At 51.9% G+C, this 18,420-nt stretch overlaps 2 protein-coding genes across 3 annotated transcripts in view; both read right to left on the bottom strand.

Annotated features, from left to right (window-relative positions):
- Positions 1-260: 260 nt before the first annotated feature.
- On the bottom strand, positions 261-6,709 carry LOC119111186 (alpha-1A adrenergic receptor). The gene is made up of 4 exons (XM_037235009.1): positions 6,094-6,709; positions 5,338-5,511; positions 778-997; positions 261-272 (listed from the first exon to the last, which is right to left on the bottom strand). Exons 1-4 carry the CDS (start codon positions 6,321-6,323, stop codon positions 261-263), a joined length of 636 nt encoding a protein of 211 aa, XP_037090904.1. The 5' UTR covers positions 6,324-6,709.
- Positions 6,710-7,163: 454 nt separating this feature from the next.
- Positions 7,164-18,420, bottom strand: part of DAT (Sodium-dependent dopamine transporter) — a 45,689-nt gene continuing 34,432 nt past the window's right edge. The window contains exons 10-15 of one of the 2 annotated variants that reach the window (XM_037237147.1): positions 12,822-12,950; positions 12,132-12,231; positions 11,516-11,616; positions 10,827-10,994; positions 8,100-8,236; positions 7,164-8,036 (exon numbers count right to left, since the gene is read on the bottom strand). In XM_037237147.1, coding sequence (XP_037093042.1) covers positions 8,102-8,236; positions 10,827-10,994; positions 11,516-11,616; positions 12,132-12,231; positions 12,822-12,950 — 633 coding nt within the window. In that variant the 3' untranslated portion in view covers positions 7,164-8,036; positions 8,100-8,101. Of the gene's footprint in view, positions 8,237-10,826; positions 10,995-11,515; positions 11,617-12,131; positions 12,232-12,821; positions 12,951-18,420 lie in introns of both variants that reach the window. The other variant, XM_037237146.1, reaches the window with a different exon arrangement.

The raw sequence follows: 18,420 nt of genomic DNA, 5'->3' as shown, positions 1-18,420 counted from the left end.
CTTCCTACCGGTGCGACAGGGCGGGACGGGAGTGCGGCGCGTGGCTGGTCAGCCCCGGCTCCCCCTCCTACCGGTGCGGCCGGGCGGGACGGGACTGCGGCGCGTGGCTGGTCAGCCCCGGCTCCCCCTCCCACGGGTGCGGTCGGGCGGGATGGGGGTGGGGTGCACACGGCTGGTCAGCTCCGAACCCCCCTCCCACCGGTGCGGCTGGGTGGGACGGAGGTGCGGTGCAAACGGCTGGTTAGCTCCGGTTCCCCCTCTTACCGGTGCGGCTGGGCGGGACGGGGGTGCGGGGCGCGGCTGGTCAGGCCCGGCTCCCCTACCACCGGTGCGACCGGGCGGGACGGGAGTGCGGCGCGTGGCTGGTCAGCCCCGGCTCCCCCTCCCACCGGTGCGGCCGGGCGGGACGGGAGTGCGGCGCACACGGCTGGTCAGCTCCGGCTCCCCCTCTCACCGGTGTGGCCGGGCGGGACGGGAGTGCGGCGCACACGGCTGGTTAGCTCCGGTTCCCCCTCTCACCGGTGCGGCCGGGCGGGACGGGAGTCCAGCGCACACGGCTGGTTAGCTCCGGTTCTCCCTCTCACCGGTGCGGCCGGGCGGGACGGGAGTCCAGCGCACACGGCTGGTCAGCTCCGGTTCCCCCTTTCACCGGTGCGGCCGAGCGGAACGGGGGTGCGGCGCGTGGCTGGTCAGCTCCGGCTCCCCCTCTCACCGGTGTGGCCGGGCGGGACGGGAGTGCGGCGCACACGGCTGGTTAGCTCCGGCTCCCCCTCTCACCGGTGCGGCCGAGCGGGACGGGGGTGCGACGCGCGCGGCTGGGCCGCTGGGGTAGCACAGCTTCTCCCGGAGCGGGTGGCGAGCGCTGCCGGTCAGCTCCAGACCCGTGGCCAGCGCGCCGGCCGTCAGCCAGCAGAGCAGCACCACGCCCAGCGCCAGGCCGCCCGAGTGGTGCGTTAGGTAGTGCCAGTTCCACCGCTCCTTCCACAGGCGGTCCACGCTGCGGCGCACACAGCACCACTCGTCAGTTACACGTTTGCAGCCACAGACACAGCCCGCTCACTGTCAGGAATTGGGAGCATACCGGGCGGGCGGGTCAGCGGCTGTAGGATTTGAAAAGATGCACTTCACGTCAGCAGACAAGTGCACGTATAATTTGGTGTTAAACTGTGCGTGCATTCTGATGTCGACTGTGGTAGGTGCGGCGATTAACGTCCGGCCCCAGCGTGGATGCCGATACGGGCCAGTGCTTGTTTGCGAAGTGTTCTTGTCACTTTAACGAACGTTTGAATTTGTTCGGGATACCGACACCAATAAAAATACTAACCATCATGGCTTTCGGGGCGCAGCCAGAGCGTTGGCAACGGGGGCCACCAAGGTGAAAAAGGACCCCAAAGAGTTGCAGATGACCGATTTGTTACTGAGGGCATGTTTTCTTTGTCATTTTTTTGTTATCTTTTTACTTTCGCTGACTGCAACAGAGGCCAGAAGCTACAGCGAGATCAATTCCGTCTAAATTTTATCGGTGATTAACTGAAGAAACCACGTGTTCAAAGACCTCATGAAAATATTTGTCGGTGCTCTTCCTTTAGCAATCGTCCAATGAACCTATTCTAAAACAGTAGAACTAAGAGCCTTTGCCAGAATTCTGATCTAGCTTCTACAAAGATATTAGGGACCGCGCAAAAGTAGATTGTGGATAGAAATGGGCCAGCAACTTCTATTAACATGGCCAAGCCATGTTTGCCTGGAAATGCGCAGCATTCAGCCAGAATCGATAAGTGTTGCAATCTATGAGACGTTGTTTTGAACGTACGGGCCCGACTCGCAATTCTTAGCAAAAAACCTCGACTCTAGGCGTTGCAACCTCCATAAGCGGCGCAGCGTCGGCTACGCAGCTAGCACTAACTCATGGTCAGCGGGTGGACAAAAGGAATGACGGATTTGAATAAAGAGTCTTTGAGCGCTCGTTATTCAGATCACAAAAAGACCCTCCGGCTCCTCTCTGGGCCCCCCAGCACGGCTCCTGGCCGACCCAGGGCCATTAGCCGCCGCAGGACCCTGTTAGGCACTGTGGCCGCTGACCGATACAGGAGCCCCTCATTGTGTCAGGGATTGTGGGACCCGGCCTTGTTTCTGCGTGGGCAAGGGCCTCATGGGCTGAGGCATACACGGAGCCGACCGTTTGGCTCCGTGTCGTGGCTCAATATAATAAGGATAGAGGACCATAGTGAGAGAGCCCTGGGACAAGCCCTCTGGCTAACACTTTAGGCAACGACACTACGAGTGGGGCCGGGCCAGAGTCCAATAGGGCCCTTGATCCTTGGCCTCGAGGGGCCTTTCGGACCCCTGTTCAGACTCCCGCAAACAAGACTCCCGGCGACTTGAGCCACTTGTAGATGTTAGGCAACATGGCCCTTGACTAGCACCCGCACGGTTTCAGTTACCCCGGCTTATCCAATCGTGGGCCTGGCCCTGCTCATGTTTGGGAAATGGGCTTCAGGGCAGTCAGAGGCCCTGGGAGTCCATGACTGTCCTGTGATATGTAGCCTGACTAATATGTAGCCGACAGTTAAGTGTTGGTGGCCTCTGGTCGAGGTAGAGGTCCGCACTGTCCCAGGGGTCACCAATCGATCCAAGAGGCCCTATATTTGAAGTCACGACCTTGTGGGCAATGGGGGAGGGGGGGGGGGGGCATCCTTAATGTGATCTACGTCCAATCCTTTGGGACTTTCAGCCTTCCAGTCGTGTCCTTGATCTCTTGGTTCCGAGGGCCATTTGGCCTCTCTTCGGGTCTCCTCAAACAAAGCCCGGGACCGACTTGGGGCCACTATCCGACACATGGCTCCCCGCTTGGCACTGCGGGCTCCTGACCGACACAGGGATTCTAATAATTGTTTCAGGGACCTAGACCAATGCAATTCGTGGCCCCTGGTCTTGCTCCCGCTTGGGAAATGGGCCCCAGGGTTTAAAATGACAGGGACCCAACTTTTCGGTGTTCATGGTCTTTGGCCCACCGGGACTTCCGCAGTGTCTCAAGGGGTTTTCAAACGGCGCAAGAGGACTCCTGACTGATATTTCAGGTCACAAACCTATTGGCCGCATTCTTTATGGGATCTACAGCCAGTCGCGATTCTTTATGTGACTTACAGATACGGCCGTCCTTCGTGCCCTTGGACCCTCCAATCAGGCCCTTGATCTTCGGTCCCGGTGGACCCCGGGGTTCTCCGGGTCTCCTCGAACACCACCTCCGGATGACTCGGGCCCCTTATCAATACAGGGCCCCCTGTTAGACACCGTGGGGCCCTAACACACACTGGGGTCCCGATCAATGTAAATCGATGGCTCCGGCTTTGTCCCTGCCTGGGAAATGGACCCTCAGGCCCATGCCGGCGCGGAACCACCTGTACGTTACTGGTAGTGTCTGGCCGACATATAGACCCTTATTGATTCAGGAGGCCCTTGATCAGCGTTGGGCCCCCTGACTGGCATTGGAGTGACCGGTTCCACAGACCAGGGCCCCTGCTTTCGGGTCCTTAATCGCTGGTCTCGAGGGGCCGTTTGGGACTCTCGGACCCTAGGGAGGGGGCTCATGTTCCCTGTGACCGCCCCCCCCCCCCCCCCCACCACTTCCCCGCCCTGTCCGCGCCACTGATCACATTCGCGGGAAAGATCATCTGTTTTTCATCTCATTTTCATCTCGTTTAATTAACTATGCCAGTTCATGTGTATGCCTAACAGTCTCCTGGCGAACATGTAAGTTTGAATGCACCTTTGCCATCGCGTGAACACCTACGGTGACAAGCACGTGACTGATACTAATTTGCTTCCACGCTTCTTGTGATTTAGAGCATGGCACTGCAGCTTGCCATGTTAGTCAGTCATAAAACAAATTTAAAACAAGTGCCATAAAACAAATTTATAATTTATCCCCGTGGGTAAACATTTGCCTTCGGGCTAGGCAATAAAGTATCATGAAGACTGGAGTAAGGCTGGGATTATTTGCCGGGTATTTACGAAAGCCTCAATTTTTGTTTCCCTTATAGGCCTTTGCACTTTAAGTCCAAGCTATTCCAACATATACCGAAGCGGCCCCCATGTGAGGCGACAACGTACCACTAGTTTTCCAAGCACATAAGTTTCAAACAAATTGGTGGACAACGCCTATTTGTCAGAAGTACCTGGAACTTTTAAAACCAAATCTCAACAGAAATTTTCCAACCCTTTTCCTGTAACTGGACGCAAGTCACACCTCTCTCTCCCTCGCACTAAGCGTGCCATGTAGCTGAGAGGTTAACACTGATGATTCTTTGTCATGTCGTGGAGATGATGTTCACGGATATCCCAGATGGAGCCGCTGCCTTCGTCCATCAGTCAGTGCTGATAAGATCTCACACCATCAGGATAATGTACTGCGGAAGTGGCCGAGCAGTCGGCAAAAACCGGCGTCACCTGCAGCGCCGAATCGGCCTCTCGCGCTCCATTTCCGCCGGGGTGCCAGGCCATGACGGCCAGACTATGGCATCCGCTGAGCCTGTCCCGCCCTGCCGGAGACCTCCATATGATACGCCTGCCGTTCCTCACCCGATGGTCGGTACGGAGGACAAGCCGACGGGACCCATCCGATGGTCGGTACGGTGAGGACCAGCCGCCGGCACTCACCCGATGGTCGACACAGTGAGGACCAGCCGCCAGCACTCATCCGATGGTCGGTACGGTGAGGACCAGCCGCCAGCACTCATCCGATGGTCGGTACGGTGAGGACCAGCCGCCAGCACTCATCCGATGGTCGGTACGGTGAGGACCAGCCGCCAGCACTCACCCGATGGTAGGCACGACGAGGACCGCCGCCAGCACTCACCCGATGGTAGGCACAGTGAGGACCAGCCGCCAGCACTCACCCGATGGTCGGCACGGTGAGGACCAGCCGCCAGCACTCACCCGATGGTAGGCACAGTGAGGACCAGCCGCCAGCACTCACCCGATGGTCGGCACGGTGAGGACCAGCCGCCAGCACTCACCCGATGGTAGGCACAGTGAGGACCAGCCGCCAGCACTCACCCGATGGTAGGCACAGTGAGGACCAGCCGCCAGCACTCACCCGATGGTAGGCACAGTGAGGACCAGCCGCCAGCACTCACCCGATGGTAGGCACAGTGAGGACCAGCCGCCAGCACTCACCCGATGGTAGGCACAGTGAGGACCAGCCGCCAGCACTCACCCGATGGTAGGCACAGTGAGGACCAGCCGCCAGCACTCACCCGATGGTCGGCACAGTGAGGACCAGCCGTCAGCACTCACCCGATGGTCCGCACGACGAGGACCGCCGCCAGCACTCACCCGATGGTCAACAAAAATAGGACGAGAAGGAGTGCGAGCCAGTAGAGCAGCACGTAGAAGGCGGTGCACTCCTCGCGCCGGTAGTGTACGTCGCGCAGGATTTGAAAGGTAAGGAACGGGCAGACGACCAGCGCGAGAACTGTGTGCACCACCGCCAGGTTCACCATGTAGTAGCTGGAGAGAGAGGGGCGGCGGTAGAGTCAGATTGGGATCAGAACTCACCGAGCTGGAGGTGCGCGGGCGGCGTGCGGTGCGGACCTCCAGCCGATAGTACTATACTAGAGTTGACGTGTCACCGTCGCTTCAAATGGAATACATGGAAAAAGTGAGCATGCTGTGCATTTTTAGTAAAAGTGCCACACAGGTGAACTCTGATTTTGTATTTAGATGTGCGTTCAGAAGTTTGGCATGCATAGCTTACGACTTATGGTGTCCAAAATTAATGTGTTGCACGTAACTCTTCATATAAGCAACAAGGCACCAGGTAAAACGGAATTTTGGCCCATGCCTTTTCGCCATACAAGAGCGCCGGTCAGTCTTCATGGTGCCGTGCCATGACATACGACGGTTGATCCGTGCCAGGCGACTCTACCCTCGCTGGGCTGGCAGGCAGCCAATGAGCACCGTCTACTTAAACAGTGGCGCACTTAGAGGTTCAGAACACCGAGAGACTCAAGCCTAAATGGCCAACGTGATAATGTGGTGGCTACCTGGCATCCATATCACACATACGTAAGTGTAACTCAGAGCACCTACCTGATTGGGTTGTGCATCACTCGACGAATAACGACGGTGAGAAGGATCATTATGTTTCCAGCCACACCCAGTGTTAGCGTTATCATGGTGATGATCATGATGATAATTTTGTTAAGATTCCAGTAGATTTTATGGCTGTAGGGATTGTCTGATTTGAGTGACTGTTGTCCATTGTACATCATGGATTCCGAAAGAAACGGACCATATTGATGTTCTGTGCCGTTCAGCATGATCTTTAAGTAACATTAGCTGACCACCGACTTATTTCAGGGAAACAAGCAGAGAAAGCATCCGCTGGACTTCTGGGGAAAATATTCAGCTGCCGCGTATTTCATAATTGCTCAGGACATCCGATATCTTATGCAGTAATTCAATATTCTTGGGATATTGCTTCCGAGCTCAGCAGGTTTTCCCTCCGCGTACAGCAGCGACGCGGTTTGGACGAGATGCCTGCGGACGTATCAAGTCCAAAATGCGTATCCAACACACTGCGTGCCTGTTTTAGCAATCTAGACCACTGAATGTAACGACGAAAATGGATCATTTCACCTGGACGTAACTGGCGTCCTCTTCGCCATTGATTCCAAGATTATGTCAGATCACATAATAGTACCAGATAATGCACCTTACATCTGATGTTGTCAGCTGGAAATACATACCTCCAAGTGTTGAAATCTTTTTAGCGAACGTGCAAAGTCGTTCTGACATCTCTCAGTAACACGCTCTGTTGGCCTGCGATCTTGGCTACTCAATTTCAGTGTAATAAATGCCTGTCTGATCTAATCCGTACTCACTTCTGGCATAAACAGTGTTTGAAAGTTTGTGGCATTTTCAGGATGCTTCATACCGACATTAGCAGTAGCGTTTGCGTGGGTGCGCATGCCGATGCACTTGTCGCCTTTTAACGGCGATATCAAAATGTCGCTTCCTTGCGCATAGCCAGCTCAGGACATGACTGCCCCAAATCTGGATACAAACTTTGGGCCGCGGTTTGACGAGAGAAGGCCTAACACTTTACTGAGACAGCTTGCCACCTCCAATCAAAGAAAACGACCAAATTGTGACAACTTGTCAAGTAAGCTTTATTCTAACAGGACTCCCATTTTCTGGTCGGATTCCACCGCACTGCCCCGGCGAGCCTTACAGTAATTGCAATACAACCGCGCTACGAACAAGATGAGACTTATTGCTACTCTACCATCATCATCATATAAACGACAAACGTCATAGGTTTTAGCGAACAGTAAGCGAATGAACATCGATCACGTATCTCCGTCTGCGAAGTTCAAACATGCAGCAATGGCTGTTGTGCTGCACTTTTGCGCGGCCGACAGGATTTATCTATCGTTGCAAAGATGCATGCCAACATCGGAACGTTTCTTCGCACATTAAACACCAAAGCACGCACTGGATGGCCTCGTAGTCCTCACCTGATGTGCCGCATATACAATCTAACACGCTCAATCTAACGTCAATACAACAATACGTACAGAAACTCTCTATAAAGCTTACGAAGATAAAGCCCATTCTCAAGCGTTTCGCCTCAGCCCGCCGTTCCTTCCTCCTCCGTTGTGCAAATCGATGTACTAAAGGGGCCAGCTTCAGCGGAAAATGAAGGAGCTCGGGCGCAGGCCACATCACTCTCGTCACACCCATCCCGCATCAGATGAGTGCGGCGGTCGCCGCCGCGAGCCGAGAGCGCTGCCGTCGCGCGCGGGACGGACGCCAGCCCCCGCCGGCGGCCTCAGCTGCAGGCCTCCACCGAAGTGGAGCCGCGCGGGACGGACGCCAGCCCCCGCCGGCGGCCTCAGCTGCAGGCCTACACCGAAGTGGAGCCGCGCGGGACGGACGCCAGCCCCCGCCGGCCGCCTCAGCTGCAGGCCTACACCGAAGTGGAGCCGCGCGGGACGGACGCCAGCCCCCGCCGGCGGCCTCAGCTGCAGGCCTACACCGAAGTGGAGCCGCGCGGGACGGACGCCAGCCCCCGCCGGCGGCCTCAGCTGCAGGCCTACACCGAGGTGGAGCCGCGCGGGATGCCACCCGTCAGCTTGATGGTGTGGTGGCTGTCCGAGCCGGACACGCCGTTCGATGCGGAAGTCACGGCCACCAGGTCCTTGGCCGGCGTGGTGGTGATCTTGATTCGCTGCGGGCGGGGGGGGGGGGGGGGGGGGGGTAGGCGCTCCGTCAGGCTGCCGCTCGCGGAGCAGTGTGTGGGACTTGGAACCCACTGGGCTAGGTTCGGACCCTGTGCGGGAAGCTTGGTTGACCAGAGTTTGTGCGAGACAAGGGGCGCATGAACTCTGCAATTATGCATGCGTCGGTGAATGGCCCAAGCATCATTGTTATTGACGTGCTAAATAAGATCATTGGAGGAGTGCACTCAACACAGCAGTTACACAGACGTTGCGTGCATACAGCTATCAATAGGGAGTCCTTTGATAAAATAGGGTTCTAAGCCCGCTGTCCTTCCTCGCATATGTATGTCTAGGCAAAAGTAGCATCAAGGGCTCGCCATCGCGGTAGTGAGTAGTACTTCGCGCGTCTCTAAGATGGCAACTGTGACACTGCAATAAACTTTGCATGAATTGAAAACAGGAATAAATGTCTGCATCCGATGGAGAAAAATAACGCTCATGATGTTTTAGCTAACTATGAAGGGGCCGAAAAATATGATGTGATGCGCATAAAAGAGCAAAACTATTACACGTTGCGAAGTTTCATAAACGTACTTCCATGTGAGCGTTTTTGCTAAGTTGCAAGTGCATTTGCGAGGAGCATTATTCACATGGATAACACAATAGGAATGGCCTTATTCCTAGGAGAAACCAAGAGAATGGAGCTATAGATGCGTTGATATTTATTTAGGCAGCATGCCTTTATCCAAAATGAATAGCAGAATTGAATTCAAAATTGCCTGCCGATGATCCTTCTGGATTTTTCTGTTTTTTTTTTAAACAGCGAGCCACATTTTTCACACGGCACCAACATTCAGGGGATTAAACAAGGAACAATCGCCAGTCATTAATATGATGCAGTGTATATCTAAGTAAGGATTGGAGTACGCGAAAAATGCGTGTACATGCAAAAAATTTAAGTAAACAGGCGTCGCGTATCACGCTGTATTCGAACACACAAGCACGTTGAAGTGAACAGGCATCACACATCACGCATTAGTCAAACATGTGAGCGATTTCAATTCAACAGGCGTTAGGCATCGCGCATCACGCGTCAGGCATCACTTACGTATGCAAACAATTTTGAGCCAGCACACATTACACATCGATACACATATCACGTTTGCATAATCGGTCATGATGAGTCCTGTGCGTTAAGGTTTGATCGCCGAATTTTTATAAGAAAAGATTCACTTATTCTCCTGTCTGGGTGGTCCCGTGCTCTGTATATGACTGTGAGCTCCAAAAACTGCATATGCGGCAGTACAACAGTTTACACTTAAGTTCATAAACTACGTTTTTTGCGTGCAAACCCCTTGAAACACAGGCTTGCATAAATGACCTATTGCCACCCGGCACTTAATCTTCGAGATAAAAGATTTCACCGGACCTTTTAAAGTCAGGCCAGAGACTTAATCGGATGCTTTTAAGTCGCTGGTGAAATCTTCTGTCTCGAAGCCCGGGTGGCAATAGCTGTCACTTATGTAAGTCTGGGTTTCAAGAGGTTTGCGCGCAAAAAAACGTGGCTTATGAACTTAAGTGTAAACTGTGTGATAAACATGTGAGAGGAATGGTGTATGTTAGGGGGTTCGTGCGCCCTTTTCTTTCGAAATATAATGAACACCTGCGAGACGTCAAAAACAAAACATGAAATACTTCTTTCGGTGACCATTTTGTAGCAAAACACGTTCAGGCTGAAATCCAAGGAGGTCTGGACCCTTTGCCACCTTTAGAGCTCGAAGTCATCTACAAAGCACAGGATCCCGCTGACAAGAAAATAAGTGAATCAATTTTTATAAAAAGTCGGCGACGAAACCTTAACGTACAAGACTCATCATAGCCGATTATGCAAACGTGATATGTGCCTTGGTGTGTGATGTGCCCTAGCTTAAAATAGGATATAAGTGTAAGTGATGCCTGACGCGTGATACGCGATGCCTGATCACCTGAAATCTCTGACATGTATAATGGATATACGGTATGGAATGCCTGTTTACTTCAACTCGCTTGTAGGTTTGAATGAGGGGTGTTGCGGGATTTCTGGTTACTTGAATCCGTTTGCACGGGCACGTGTTTTTCTCGTACCCTAATCCTTATCTAGGTATGCACTGTATCGTGGCAATGGCTGGCAATTGCTCCTTATTTAATTCGTTAATGTTGGTGCCCTGTAAAAACAATGGCTCGTTGTTCAAACAACAGAACAAACAAAGAAAATAAAAATCGAGTAAGATCGTCGTTAAACAATTTTGAACCCATTTTTGTTGCTCGTTTCGACAAAGGCATGTTGCCGAAATATCAACGCATCTACATCTTTATTCTTCTGGTTTTCTCCGAGGAATAAGACCATTATTGCTGTCTTATCTGAGCATTTTTCAGACGCCACGAACATAGTCCACATCATTAACACATTAGCCCATGAAAACCCAACCAAGAAAGCGATAGTCCTCGCTCACGATGTTAACTTATCACAACATTTATCGTCACAATATGCGATTGGCCTTGAAGACTTCTTATAATCCAGCTGGTCATGGTGACGACTGCCGATGTCGGCCAGCTGACCTCGTATAGCGTGCCGGGGGTGGTGGCGATCTGGTAGAGCGCCATGCCGGGGATCATGCTGACGCTGCTCAGCGCCATCACCCAGCCGATGATGTTACACCACTCCGGGAAGGGGTAGCCCTTGTATTCCAATCGTTGGTGGTCGATCAATACGAATATGATCATCGCCTGGAAACGATTTCGGATGAGCTTTCACATAAGTTGTAGTGCCAGATGTGACATCACTTTTAATACCAGTCGTCAGGTCAATGGTGATGTCCAATGTGGTGCTCGAATAGGATTTCATACAGTATGATGAGCGTAATGTCATGTACAACAGCAAAGGCAATGTCATGCAGTGTGAGTTGTGACATCAGGCGTCTTTTCAAGGTTTTTCTAGTCAAGCCGTTTTGGTTCGCCACTTATTAATAGACTATCCGTGCCGAGCTGGGGATCTTTGCGATTCGGCAACACACAAAAGCCGAACATTGTTTTCCTTCAAACGGCATGACCATCATGCGCATATCAATTGAACTGGTCTCGGTGAAGGCTACGATGACGGAGACCGACTTCTATCTTGTTATATCTAGCACGGCAGGAACGCGAACAGCGGCGATTTGTTCGGTGACGACATGACGACGTGATCACGTGACAGTGATCATAGGTGGGAGCTCGCTGTCCGCCGAGCGGCGGCAGCCAAGCCGGCTTACCCCGATGAAGATGGGGCCAATGAACTTCCAACACATCTTCCAGTAGAGACCAGGTCGAAAGCCGATCATTTCGTTGATGTCGTTGACCAAACGGTCAACACCTGGACATGGAGGGGGAGCATGTTCAGGACGGCCGTCGGGCATTCAATGCCGGCAAGCATCGGGCGTGCGAAGGCTGACTGCAGGTTGCGGACGATGGCCGGACAAACGAGATAGGCGCGGTGAATTTGTCGCATGCCGTAGCGCGCTTGACATGCCATCGGTCGACGAGCATCGCATTGCAAGTTGTATGGTCGCCACTGATCCACGTCCGAATATTGTTCACATTAATGGGTAGATAATGGAGGTCATTCGCTCTGTTTGCTGATGACCTCCTTTATGCGCTGCCTTCCCGAAACCGCTAGACACGCTGTTCTTATCCATGCTTATGCCTGTGCACACAGCATCTCACTAGTAGCTTTAGCAAAAGGGTCGCTTGGAACGTCCATGGACCCCGCTTGTAAACAATGAATACCTAGCAGCATTATGAGTTTAAATAGGAACGCTACTATCCAGTGACATTTTCCTGTCGTACACTTTCTTATTCCAGCTCCAAAATGTAAAAGTCTACACTCACCGTATATATAGGAGACAGCGATAGCTTCACAGAATACAGCACAAAGAATGGAGAAACCGAACACATACTTCTCTAAGAGTTGGAAAACCAGAAATCCTCCCTGCGGACGAGAGGATAGCTTAGCTTGGTTATGCTACCTTCAATAGCACGAGCATGATGTCACAAAAGTACAAAACTGGTCTTTAATGACGACACATCAAGGAAACATTGCGATTTATACTATTCCATGATACTTTTGGATACCGTCCACATACCGGTGTGTGAGTTGATGCGTCACTAACAAATGTGCCCAATTATAATTGCCAGGTGCGTGAAGAACACTACTTATGACAATTTCACACATCCTAAACAACTATGCAGGTGCACAGATAGATCTTCCGCTCGCGTCGTTCGACACTGGCCGACGGTCATGCACACGAGGCCGGCGAACCTCTCGATAATGTACGTGATGGCTGCTCACTTTGACCTAACATAGCATCCTCGTAGTCAGGCATGCTCACGAGGCTGAACGACCCGGCACGGTCCGCGTCTCGGCTAAAGGGCTTCACGCTGTGGATCAATTTCGACGTAGCCGGGCACGGCAGAGCAATGCTGGCGCGGCCGCCCGGCTCGGCCGCCGTGTTATTGTATGAGAGAGGCGCCCCCTCCCCCCCCCCCGCTCCGACCGCCGAGGGGGAGGGGCGTCTGTACCTGAGTGCAGCAGATAAGGCCGATCAGGAAGTCGATCGTGAAGAGAATGGCGATGAAGATCTCCCGGTTGTTGTGGATGATGGGGAACTCGTCGCTGAGCCCGGTGATGACGGCCGTCGAGCCGCCGAACTGTCGGGCACAGGCGGCGGGCGGGTCAGCCTGCCCTGCCGATTGGCCGGCGGCGGCCGGGCGCGGGCGTCCCCTCCTCCTCCCCACCAGGCATCCAGACAGACACAGGCTGACCCACCGAACCCGACATCAGCCGGGGGGGGGGGGGGGGGCTGCAATCTGTGGAGCACAGGCAGACGGGTATGGACATCGGCCGAACGGGTCAGCAGACGCCGGGTAAAATCCCATCTGCGCTACAGCATGTCGGATGGCAACAGTTTTTTGGGCAAAGATCTGACGTAGGTAATTGCGACGCTTGCGGACTTCAGGCTGATAATTGATTAAAATTTATCAGCGGGGATGGTTGGAGGGCTTTCTCGAACGCCACACACGCCGAGTGAGGGGAGGCGAAACACCATCTGTGCTCATTGAGCGTCGGTGCGTCACTGTGAGCATCGTTTTGGACCATTTTAGAATAACACCGAAATTATGCATCTTTACTTGATTTTAAGTCGCAATTTTGCTTCTACCAATTCAGTTGAACTAGAAAGGGGCTGCCTTCCAAAAAATGGTGCAGCTTGAAGCTTCTTACCATTGTCATCATTAACGACAGATTTCTCGAAACATTCTAGCATTTCTTAGTTTAACACTATTTCTATGGAAGGAAGTTTACTTGTATTCTACGCCTAGTCAATTTCAACTTTTGAGATCTAAAAATGTACTAGGCCGATTGTATCGCTCTATTCTCGAAGTTTAACACCAGATCATGCTCTTCTATTTGAACGAGACGTTACATAAAATGTAGTTGGCAAAATAATGATATAGATTTAGCATTATTTCACATCATGCGACGCATGTAAGCCGTCAGTGGCGAATGCAGAATGCACTGCTACTGGGGTAAACGTAACTATAATTGATACTTTTTACGTCCCCCTGCTTAGATCACCTGGAGATGACTAAAATTGCTAAACGCAGTCAGACATGACAGTTAAAAAAAACAAGCCTGAAACGTCAGTTGTGAAGGACTCAGGCATGCTCCAAAGGGGCAGAAATACCAACTGTTACGTCTGGTAATTTCAATGCTAGTAAGAGCACCACTCCAGCCTGATGTATACCGCTGGGAAGATCGCGAAAACACATCGGTCAGCTACTTTCGCCAGTGGCGGATGTAGGAATGCCAAATACCAGGGTCGGTTTGGCCATTTCTTAGGTTCTCCGGTCAGAAGCTTTGTACCGGGGTGAACGAATGTTTACCATAATTTAATGCCTTGTGCCCCCTCTTGATTCCGCTCCTGTTGCGTTAGTGTATACCCATGACAACGTTGTGATGACGGACAGGTTATCGTATCATGGCTTTAGAGCAGCCGTAGAACTCAATATCGACTTGTCTGCCTACCATCACATTGTCTAACGCCGGCTGGAGGACAACCATCTTTAGTACGCTCTTTCCCGCCAGCGTCCATTGGGCTAACGTTAAATTTGCAGGAAGCTAATGGGCGCTCAGTCCTTCCTGGCCCCCTAGTGCCCACGCTCCTGACCACAGCGTAGTGTTTTTGCAGGATGCTAAGGAGGCCTGGTCCCTCCTGGTCCTCTGGTGCCCACGCTTCTGACCACGGCGCAATGTATTTGCAACTTGCGTTATACACGCAAACGAGCTCTGCATTCCTGTTTTTGTGCGTATGACGATGGTCCGGGAACAACCCTGCCCCGCAGGCTGACCTGCTTACGTCCGGTACCTAAATCGGACTTAGCTGGCTTCCCACGCTGCGTCTTGGCTGCGCTTTGCGGCGGCCCATTGGGAGCAGTAATAGCTGGAAACTGGCATTCGCCTTCTGACGAACGCCTGCTAAGAAACAGTTATTCCCGGCGTTGCATTCACTAACAGGCGCCCATTCACCAGCATGATAAAACTTCTGGGGCCCATCTGGTCAAGGCTGGAAATATCCAAACTTTTCAATGAGCGTCTCAGAGCCGCGTGCTCGGTGCTGAGCTTATAATTGCACGTGAATGGCTGATTGGAAAAAGGCTTATGCCACAACTTATGCAAAATGGGAAAAATGCATGTCATTCACTGAGCTAGATACGACATTATTCTTGAAGACATGCGGTGATGTTCACAAGTCATGTGACGTGACCAAGGTTTTGCTGAACTAGCACCACGTGCGTTTTTTCATAGCACTGCGTACATCGAAATCAGCGTGCGATCTGTACAGAATGGCAATCCCTAAGCAATTGGGTTATTTCCAATAATATAACGACCTTGCCGTCTCAAAGGGGGTCAATGTCCTACGATGATTTTACGCAGGCCATATGTCATGCTGCCATATTATGCAATGCTGTTGTATTATGCAATACGTTCAGTTCACACGCATAAGACTGGCTAACACATGAAAGGTAATGCATAGGCGTGAAACAGTTAAACAAGGCACCGTCCACCTCCTCAGACGTATGGGCGTGAAGCGGTTAAACAAGTCACCGTCCACTTCCTCAGACGTGTGGGCGTGAAGCGGTTAAACAAGACACCGTCCACTTCCTCAGACGTATGGGTGTGAAGCGGTAAAACAAGCCACCGTCCCACAAGTCCTCAGACTTATGGGCGGAAGCGGTTTAAACAAGCCACCGTCCGCTTCCTCCTCAGACTATGGGCGTGAAGCCGTTAACAAGACAAAACCGTCCACCTCCTCAACTATGGGCGTGAAGCGTGTAAAAGACACCGTTCAGACGTAGGGCGTGAGAGGCACCGTCCACCTCCTCAAAGTATGGGCGTTGAAGCGTGTTAAACAAGTCACCGTCCAATCATCAGACGTATGGGCGTGAAGCGGTAAACAGGCACCGTCCTCCTCACGTATGTGCGTGAAGGCTGTTAAACAAGTCCACCGTCCCTTCATCAGACTATGGCGTGAAGCGGTTACATCAAGCACCGTCCACTTTCCCAGACGTATGGGCGTGAAGTGGTTAAACAGTCACGTCCACTTCCTCGACGTTGGGCGTGAGCGTTAACAAGACACCGTCCACTTCCTCAGACGTATGGGCGTGAAGCGGTTAAACAAGTCACCGTCCACTTCCTCAGACGTATGGGCGTGAAGCGGTTAAACAAGGCACCGTCCACTTCCTCAGACGTATGGGCGTGAAGCGGTTAAACAAGGCACCGTCCACTTCCTCAGACGGCACGCCATGCGCTGGTTCCATTGTGTGGCTATAGTTTGCTCAAGGGCCGCATGACGCAGGCGGCTACTCCTTTCCGAGATCTCAATGGTGCGAGAGTAACTAGACTGCAGTCAGCTCTAGCTGTTACAATTGTTGCACATAGCATTGCTCGACTGCAAATCCGTGGTTAGGCCCCACCCGACGATGGTTCCCTGCTTGCGATGCTTTGGGACCTTAAACGGAGAACAGCTGCGATCTTTCTCAGCAAAAAGAGCTGCATTTTCGGAGAGTGATGCGTGTAACACTTCCTCCATCAGATTCAGTGTATGGTCTATATGTCTAGTCTATTCCAGTCTATATGTCTAGTCTAGTCTATATGTCTATATGTCTATATGTCTAATGGTCTAGGACTGGATAAGGGTCAACAAATCAACATAGGTCAAATTTTGTGTCGTTTCCTGAAGCACCACTGATGTTTTCGACAGAGCCTGTCGCTTGGAACTAATACCATTCGCACGCCTTGATATCCACAAGTTGCCATTTATGTTTTCGTGCTGTCGTGCAACAGCCATCACGGGCAGTTAACATGAGCAGCATCCTGCAAGGCCTCAAAAAGGCCTGTATGGGTTGGTAGTTGGACACAAAATATTTTTTAAAGAGAAAAACATGGGAAATGTTGCATCACCAGTTACAACAATATGTTGGTGCTCTCTTCATGTAATTTTGTTTGGGGCGGCCACAGCAGCATCCCCGTGAGCCGTTGAGGATGAAAATAGCACAAAAAAACGCGTGACTTGTGTTAGAGGCTCATATGCCTGATGTTGGTTTTCAAAGAAATACAACTAAAGCCAATTAGGCATGGTAGTGACGACAGTCGTTCACATTTACTTTATTCCCAAATCAATCCAGCAAGTGGCTTGCTGTTTGATTCGGTAAATTACAAAGGTGGTAAAAATTCATGCTAAAAGATGACAGCACGAAATTATTACCACATTATCAAACATCCCGTCGCTCACACAACTGCGTCAAAAACAAAACCATTAATCAACGTCTAAATCATCAAGACAAGTTACACGACAAGCAATCAGATTGCGCAATGGGGCCGTATATATCGCCTTTTCTGGTGCGAAGCTTCTGGTCGGTGTTAGAGGTGGTGATGGCCGGCAGCAGGCGGTCCCGGGAGGAGGCCGAGCGATACGAAAAAAACCTGCAGGCCACCGGCAGGCGAAGAGCTGGCGTATCAAGAGCTCCCACCGCTGCCGCCCGGGCGGCACGCTGGCATACAGCGGTGCGTGGAGTGAACAGGGACAGGATCGCCACAAGAGTTCGCAAGTCTCGTCACGGTGGGCGACGAGGTCAATAACACCGCGCCAGTCAGCGTTCGAACAGTCGCCACCATTGGATCTCGCCACGAGCATCGGTGACTATCCTGGCCCCAAAGTATATGACCCCTTGCACTCTCTTTAGGTGACGCTCAGCAGCCTCACCCCAGACCGAGAGGCAGTACAAAACATGAGGGACAACGTGGGACTGGATGAGAAGTCTTCGAACCTCAGGCGTAAGGTGGTGACGACATTTAGGCAAGCAAAAAGGGATGTACTTGGGCTCTTTGACAATATGGGATATGTGCATCTTCTAGGAAAGGGTACTTCCAATGGTGACCTACGGTGTCTTTACGGACGTCGAAAGGCTTAATTTTTGTCCCGTGATGTCAAGGTGAAAAGATGAGGCTTTCTTCAGGGATTGTGGAGTGCCGAGAGAAAGAGCTGGTCTTGGTAGGATTCATTTGGGGAGGGGGGGGGGTATATGTGAAAAAGGATTCATTTGAGTGAAAATTGCCGTCTTGAAACGTCCCGATGACTCAGGCGCCACGACGATGTTTGCGCATGATTATTCGATTTGATGTTGTCAATGATACCATCATGAATACGACTGGCTTCCCACGCGACCGGCAGTTTGCCTGCACAGCGTATGAGAAAGCGTCAACGATGTATTTAGGGAACAGGCAAAGAAAGCTAAACAAAAATGGCGTTCGTCCTGCGTGTCCTCGAGCACGATCGCTTCAGCCAGAAACGTGAACCATTCTCGGATAGGTCAATCGGTGACCTCTGGGCAGCTTTGGTATTGTCAGTAAGCTTGGAGGCGAAGAGATCCTATAATCGCATCTTATAATCGGAAATTCATCTCAGGGAACCCAAGAACAAAAAGAAATAATTTAGATCCTAAGCATGATATAGTTGGTAATTTGTGGTTATGGCTATGAAATGCGTGCTTAATACAGCAAAGTTGTCTTGTGGTGTGTGTGTATTTTTATGTTACTTAAACATAGAGTGTAGAGACACCG

This window comes from Pollicipes pollicipes, unplaced genomic scaffold, assembly GCF_011947565.3.
Source record: "Pollicipes pollicipes isolate AB1234 unplaced genomic scaffold, Ppol_2.1 Scaffold_7261;HRSCAF=8764_pilon_pilon_pilon, whole genome shotgun sequence".
In the NCBI taxonomy this organism is placed as follows: Eukaryota; Metazoa; Arthropoda; class Thecostraca; order Pollicipedomorpha; family Pollicipedidae; genus Pollicipes; species Pollicipes pollicipes.
The sequence above is the reverse complement of the archived record's forward strand: the minus strand, read 5'-3'. Positions and strand labels throughout refer to the sequence as shown.

Excerpts from the sequence above, each read along its gene's own strand:
- LOC119111186 (XM_037235009.1), bottom strand. The coding sequence starts at position 6,323 with ATGCTGAACGGCACAGAACATCAATATGGTCCGTTTCTTTCGGAATCC. Across the intron at positions 5,512-6,093 it reads GTGATGCACAACCCAATCAG|CTACTACATGGTGAACCTGG; the intron begins GTAGGTGCTCTG and ends CTCTCTCTCCAG. Across the intron at positions 998-5,337 it reads CTATTTTTGTTGACCATCGG|CGTGGACCGCCTGTGGAAGG; the intron begins GTGAGTGCTGGC and ends TGTGCGCCGCAG.